Here is a 7521-nt window from a genome sequence, read left to right as displayed (position 1 = left end):
ATGTTCTTGGATGCATAAAGGATGTAGATAAAGTGGTACTAAAAGATGTAAAAAACAATTAGTGAAATGGAGAAATGTCCAACATTTATCTCAACACCATCAGATTGACAATCTTCTGACACTGTGCTTTTTTGGGACATTAAAAAGGAAATATTGCATGACCGAAGGGTTGACATTTGCAAGAGCTGAATACTGGGTATCTATTGTCTTTCTTTTGGATGAGGAGACCAATTGCACAATAATACCTTTTTGGTCTTTATTTCTTCAAAACATGAAAACGAAAAATGAAGTAGATGACAATGAGAAGAGAGAAAACATTTCGTACAGAATATGCTGTATCGCTAGTGATTAAGTCAGAAACAATTAGAAACTTTATTTGTCTGTGTCAATAATGTGTACCATTTATAAGGAACAGCACAATTAGTGCACTTCTCCCCTAAAGCTGTGCACAATACACACAAAATAAAATAATCAAACAAAATGAAATAATTTTACACAACTATAATTATTAACAACAACCCTGAACATCCAGAATCATTTTTTCGCTATAACATGAAAATTTAAAAAGCAAACAAACCAAAAAGCTTTGAAATTGAAACTGACCAATGGCAAGAATTTCTTAAAAGTCCTCTGTGGAAATCTGCTATGGGATTATTGACATTCTAAATACGGCTAAAAATGAGCACAAAATCTTTCTAATGTTTGAACCACTCACATCCCTTGACTATATTTACTTGGTGTTTCTAGGCTAGCTTTCCACTTAGTAAATCTTCAAAGAAAAGAGAGATGGGTTAGAATGTGCCCTCAAAGGAGTTAGGCCACCAGGGTGCTGGGCCATGACAAGTCAGGGGTGAGTCTCCAGGACATCTGAGGAATTGCAGAGGTGTGGGGCATAGAAAAGTACTATTATCCAACAAGATAAAAACTGAGATTGATTGGGCCTTCTCAGTGATCTGGATCATCAACATGATTACCTTTCTTGGTTTAACATGGGGAGATGTACATATCTGCAAGACTGGCCAAGGACACAGAGGATGATTTTCCTAACCTGTACTTTATACTCTCTTCGTTAAAGACAACCTTAGATATTTGGACAATTGTATCTGTACAATTTCAATGTGTTTGTGTTAAAAGTTTCATAATTGTGTTCTTCCTTGCAAGATAAACTGTTTCCATGTGGCTGTGTTAACTTCTACTCATGGAAATAGCAATCACATTGACTGTGAACCCCTGAGGGCAGGGATCTGAGCTGTCTTGGTCATGGTTAAGTCCCCAAGAGTAGCACAGTATTGAGTGGGTAACCAGCATTTAATTATTCATTCAGTCACTAAATGTTTATTAAATGATGAATGATCATGATTACTGAGTGGAAGAAGAGAAAATCACTCTCAACAGCTTTTATTTTTTAAGTATCTTTGAATCAACACAGAGGGCCAGGGTTGTCTCCAGCCTGGGATTCTTCATAGATAGAGAAATCTCTGAGAGAGGATCAAAGTCATTCCATTTTTCCTCATTGGTGGATTTACTAATTTGGAATGTTGGGTTTATCCACGCTCTTTGGTATTTTGAAATGGAAAGAGCCATTCCTTTCCAGGGTTAAAAACCTCCTAGGGCAGTCTTCCTAGGAGGCACTAGTCCTCTCATTTAATTGCTTACTTCTTAGCCATAAGCGGAGAAGACGCACTTGCAAAGGCCCATTGGTCACCCGGCTTCCTTCCTACTCAGGAACTGCAGATACAATCAGAGGCGTCTGGACGGTGAAAGAAACAGGGCTCAAAATAGCCTTTAACATAAAAAAATAAAACGAACAAACCAGCACTATCTACCATCTGTGCCAGACAGAGCAGATGTGAAATAAATACTTTGGGGGCAGGGGTGTTGTGAAAATGGAAGCTCTAAAAACCCAGGCACGTCTAACGCATCCATTTCTCTACAACGCCTTTCTCCCTGGCCTTCCTGAACCAACAGGTGATTTTTAGAGGCCTCTGATGTGTCCCACATGGCTAATTTTCCATGAAGATACTTTATAGTTTGCCTGCTGTCCTCTCAATAGCTTTAACTTCTCGCATGACAGTTATTGCTTCTTAGAAATGAATGTGCCGATCCATGAACAATAAGCCATTTTCTCCTTTTACCCCTAGTAATAATCAAACTCAATAACAACACAAAAGTTACAACTCAGGTGAAAAGAAAACTCACTGATGTCTTCAATGTCCAATCAACGTTGCTGAATGGGAGAACAGTATACGCTATACTCTACTATATACAGATACGCTTCATTTTGTTTTATTTGTTTTTCATCCATGCACTGTGTAACAGGTATCACAACAATATTCCCAAACAGGCACATGAAAAAGGAGCAAATAGTCATGACTGGAACAGGATTTTGCAAGCCATGGATACTTTTGAAAATAAAACTGATGGACGATTCCAGGCAACAGCAACATGGGACTGGAACACATACTGATGCAAATGGAAAAGGATGATGTGCTTTTGGAATGGGGTTATTCTTCCTGTTTGCATGAAGGATGGTGGGCAGGAGAAGGAGGGTTGGGATGGGGGATCTAGGGGGTTAGTTGGGCTGGAACATCAGAATAAGGGCCTTGCTAATCACAGTCCAGAGCTAAAGAGAGAAGAAAGAAAGGATTTTGCACGTTCCTGGGAATCTAGGCATGTTATTCCTGTACCTGTTGAACAAGAGTGTCAGGCACCATATCTTTAAACATCAGACTGTATCTAGAACCATCACTTTGCTTGGCCTGTTCGAGCTCCCATGCTTCTTCTTAGAGGCAGCTTCCTCTCTGCTCACGTTCCAGAGATAAGCATGAAGTTTAGTAATATGGTCAAGACATGCTTCTTTCTTCTTCCATGCTTATATCCTTTCTTAATCCATAATAATTTTTAAAGTATTTGGGGGAAGAGAGAGTAACCTTAATGATTTAAATTTTTACCACAAAACCATTTGCATTTAGATTGGTCATCATCTCCCACGAGAGAAGCAAAAATCTCGATCCTCCCAAGAGAACAAAATAAAATAAAATAAAAGCCAAACGTCAACCACCTCCCCATCCCCCACCGAAAACAAGAAAAACAAAACAAATCAAAGACTTAAGGATTTATGAACGTGGAGAGAACACAGCCCTCTAGGCTGAGCTGCAAAGATGGCCCTGCCTCCATGCCTTGTTCAACGTGACGATGCCCCTGGGAATGGGAGGTGATGGTCTCTCACTTCGGCCCTAGTACAGAGTATGCTCTTGAAGCTGGAATCCATCAGCAGGTAAGTGAACATGACAAATGTCAGTTTCCTCTGTTCGTTATCCATAATTTTTTATGTATATATATTCATATATATATAAATTTACTATATCTGATTGTTCCTTTAGAAGCCTTTTATGTGGCAGTAGGCCTCCAGGGAGGAGAAGAAAATGTACAAGAGCCACAGGAGCACAAAGAGGCAGGATGTGAGGAGCTTGGCAGTCCGGGGCCCACCCAGCTCACCTCCGATTTCCGGCCTCCGCCGATACAGCAGCACCCCCACATTGATGAAAGCAAAAATGGTGAAGAGAGTGACAGAGAAAGCTAGTGTGCCAGGGGACACTTTGAACTGTTCCCCGTTGGCCGCGTGGTAGATGGCAGCAATGGACCAGGCCACGCCGATTCCCAGGAAGACGTTCACTGCGTTGCTGCCCGTGACGTTACCTATGGATGCGTCTGCGTACTGGTCCTGGGTGGCTGCCACTTTGCTTGCAAAAGTATCTGTGGAGGAAGAAGACAAAGGCAATGACGCTTAGTTAAGCTTTATAAAGATGTCTGTGGACTGCTGGAAGCTTCAGCTGTGTACTCTAGAATCAAACCGCTGACGGAAACCCAGAGACGAGGGGGCACTCCATGTTCTCTTGCGTCCCAGTTGTATGGTCAGAACAAGAGGATCTAGGTATCAGGACTCAAGGGCTCAGGGCTGTCTGTGTTACAGGTGATCCTGGTCAAATTCTTTACCCACAGATACCACAGTTCTTTGTAATATCGAGCTTGTGGGGCAGCATTTTTGAGACGGATGGTGTGGGGTCCTTCTTAAGAGTGAATATTACACGGCTCCATCCAGCTGTGCTGGATCATAACCACCAGGGCCCAGGAATCTGTTTTAACAACATGCCAGGAGATTCTAGGTCACTAAAGTTTAAGAACGGTTGCTGGAGGCTATTACTAAAAGATGCTGTATCATCAGCTCCAGTTTATAGATAAGGAAGTTAAGGTGTCAGGAAGTATTTCCAAAGACTCAAGAGCAAGTCAATAGTGGAAGTGAAATGAATTGAACTATAATAATAGCTGGCATTTGCCGTGAGCCTTCGTGAATAGAAAGCAGATTCACCTATATTACTGCAATTCTATGAGGCGAGGAAACTTGATAGGTGAGGATTCTAGGCTTAGAGATGAGGAGCAAAATGTGCTACATCACAGAACAAGGAAGAAGCCACCTTTGGGCTTGAGCTCGGCCTCCTGCCTTCCAGGCAAATGCTTGTTCATTGTGCCATGTCACTTCTCCCTGTGTCCTGAGTACCAATGAGCATCCTCACAGCTCTTTTATTTTATTTCTCCTTTTTCTCCCAAAGCCCCCCAGTACATAGTTGTGGGTCTTTCTAGTTGTGGCATGTGGGATGCTGCCTCAGCATGGCTTCATGAGCGGTGCCATGTCCGCTCCCAAGATCCGAACTGGTGAAACCCTGGGCGGCCAAAGCAGAGGGCACGAACCTAACCACTCGGCCTTGGGGCCAGGCCATCCTCACAGCTCTTCGTTCACCAGTCATCCTGAATGTATCCTTTTCTGAAGATAGGAAAATCACGGTCCATACAGGGCGTAGGACAAGAGTGACTGATTCTTCTTGACGAGTAGAGCACAGGGATTTAGAGCACATTTGAGTCAAAAGGTTTCAAATCCTGCCTTCACCACTGAATGTGTGACCCCAGGCAGATTATTTCATTTCTCTGAGCTTGAATTTCCTAGTCTGTGAAATAAGGATAGTGACCTTCACCTCAGAGTGCCATTAAGTTATACGTTATATGAAAAATGTTTGTTTCCTGGTACAAGGTAAGAGTAGCTCTTTGTTGTTTTGGAAAGAACTGGTTAGATCAGTTTATTAAAAGTTGAGGCAGGATCTGAAATAGCTCCCTTTATTAAGCATGTAAACAGAACTTGCAAGATATTCAATTTCTTTCCTATACAATTGCCTAGTTACTGATAGCAAAGTCCCTTCAGCTGCCTTTGCAACACACCCTGCACCGTAGGTTTATAGTAGATGGCAATAACTGTCAAATTGAACTCATGTTTGCAGAGCTGATAATGGCAGATATGATATCAGTACAAGGCATCAGGTCGTGAGCTCTAGTCTTCTTGTGGCCCTTGCCATGCTCTGAGCATGCATGTAGTTGTATGATAGCTGGACTACTTTCTCCGCTCTAGTGCTATTCTGTTGCCACCATCTTTCTTCAGTAAATCTCCAATGGGGACCATACATGAAGCATGTAAGTTTCTATCAGCCTGTAGATTCTCATGCTTTACAATGGGAGAGAAGGTTATTTAGTCTCCTCAGAAGCCACTGGATCTGCAGGACCACATTCTTTCTGAAAGGGAACTGGTTAACCTTGAGGAGCCATCTCATTGATTCTGACCTCTGTCTGTGATAGAAAGCAGGTTTTACTTACTATTTTATAAAGAGGCAAACCCTGCCTACTCTGTACTATACATTACATGTATATTTTCATTCAACCTTCTTATTAGCCTTATGGAGATATTATTCCTCATTTACAATTTGTGAAACTGTGACATTGTGATATTATGCCTCTCGGATGGGCTGTTGGTCAATAGAACAAGGAGTTTTAAAGCAAATGTTTGATTTCAGAGCCCGTTCTCAGTCCACACCACAGTACCCCTACCAGGGAGGCTGAAGTTTTCCTTTCCTCTTAGTCCATTTTGGGTTGCCCCATTCCTTCCCCCTAGAAACTTTGCAGCAGGTTCTCGTGGAACGCTCTTTCCTTGATCAGTGAGAGTGAAGACTGAAGGAGGTGGAGGCGGTTTGCTCCCACCCTCCTGGATCTGGGCTCTTTGTGCATTCATGATCACACAGTGCGGCCCAATAAGGACTATCACAGAGGCTGGTGAGGAAAAGCCAAGCAAGACACATCTTAATGGTCTCTTGCACTTCATTGTTAGGAGTTATTAGGATCTGCTGTAGCAGCAGTCTCAAAAAATTGAAGTCATTTTGCTTTTATTTTTCAAGGACAGAGAGCTGAGCAAGGGAAGTAAAGGAACAGACTCCAAGGCAGGAGAAAGTTTTCAGCTCCGCCACCACCAAGGAGCACCTGAGATGTTATTCTGTCCTGACATGGCTACTGGTGCCGACTGGTGGGGAACAGATGGCCACATAAGGCGGGGCCGTCGGGTTGGGGCATCCCCTCCGCATGCTGCAGGGGCAGGTGACCTGGCGCTGTTCCACAGTACACAGCTGCTTACCTCCCCTGGCACATGGTGCATGCACACCGGACTTCCTGGGTGCCCCATCTCCACTCAGAAACCCTGGACTTTCCAGATGGCACCTCTGCCACTGTACCAGAAAGGAATGAGGCATAAAATCCAAGATTCCTGGGCCTGGGGACCCTGAACCAGCCAAACCAGGCCTTCTGCCTGAAACGGAGGGCACACCTGGGTCCACAGGGATTTCCTCTCTCTCAAGCCATTTTTAAGTAGCCTATTAATGTGAATATCACAGGACAATTCTTCTTATAATAATAGGTTTTTGTTTGCAAATGCCTTTCTCTGGATTCCCCCAAAATTAGTAGCCAAAGTAACTAGCTTGTTAGATAAATGAAACATGTTTTGGGCCTCTTCGAGTCTGGTGGGTTTTATTTACCTGGGTTATACATCAGCCCTTTTGTCTGTTTTCAATTCAAAAACTATGCAAAATCGAAACCGTAGAAACACATGCAAATCCAAACCATTAACCTTTGCTCCAACAGAGACAACTCTGTTTTCCAAATGAAGTGTAATGGAATCTCCCCAAATTGCTTCTAGCATTGCTTTGCTGCTTGGTGCATAGAGCCACACACCACACACCATATGCTGGGCACTGCCAAGCCCTACCCTGAGCGCTAAGCCCATAACCTGCTTATGGCTGAACAAGGCAAACGCCATTCAAATGCCATTCCCCAAAGTAAAACCCGAGAAAGAACTACTGCGGCGGTCTCCGAAGGGTTGTAATCATCTGCATAACTTGGCCCATCAAATACAAACACATCTGAACCAGATTTGCAGTGTGATTGGCACCAGCTAAGTCATGTTGATAATAATATATATATATATATATATATATATATATATGTTTTCCTACATATATACTTCGGGCTAGGTTTCTAATAGGAGTTTTTGCTTTTAACTCCCACCTTGAATCCTAATACATTTTAGATTAGTTGTACAGTCTTAGACTTTTGGTCCTGCCTCCTTGGTACCTATCACTATAAATCAATGAC

At 42.8% G+C, this 7521-nt stretch overlaps 1 protein-coding gene across 38 annotated transcripts in view; it reads right to left on the bottom strand.

The window, feature by feature from the left end:
• Positions 1-242: 242 nt before the first annotated feature.
• The window catches only part of SLC8A1 (solute carrier family 8 member A1), a 374952-nt gene continuing 367673 nt past the window's right edge, over positions 243-7521 (bottom strand). For all 38 annotated transcript variants that reach the window (XM_070572826.1, XM_070572820.1, XM_070572822.1 and 35 more), the window contains one exon: positions 243-3756. In XM_070572826.1, the coding sequence (XP_070428927.1) occupies positions 3380-3756 (377 nt within the window). In that variant the 3' untranslated portion in view covers positions 243-3379. The remainder of the gene's footprint in view (positions 3757-7521) is intronic.

The sequence above is a fragment of the Equus przewalskii genome, chromosome 14, assembly GCF_037783145.1.
Source record: "Equus przewalskii isolate Varuska chromosome 14, EquPr2, whole genome shotgun sequence".
Lineage (NCBI taxonomy): Eukaryota > Metazoa > Chordata > Mammalia > Perissodactyla > Equidae > Equus > Equus przewalskii.
Note: the sequence above shows the minus strand (reverse complement) of the source record. Positions and strands in the feature narration are given on the sequence as shown.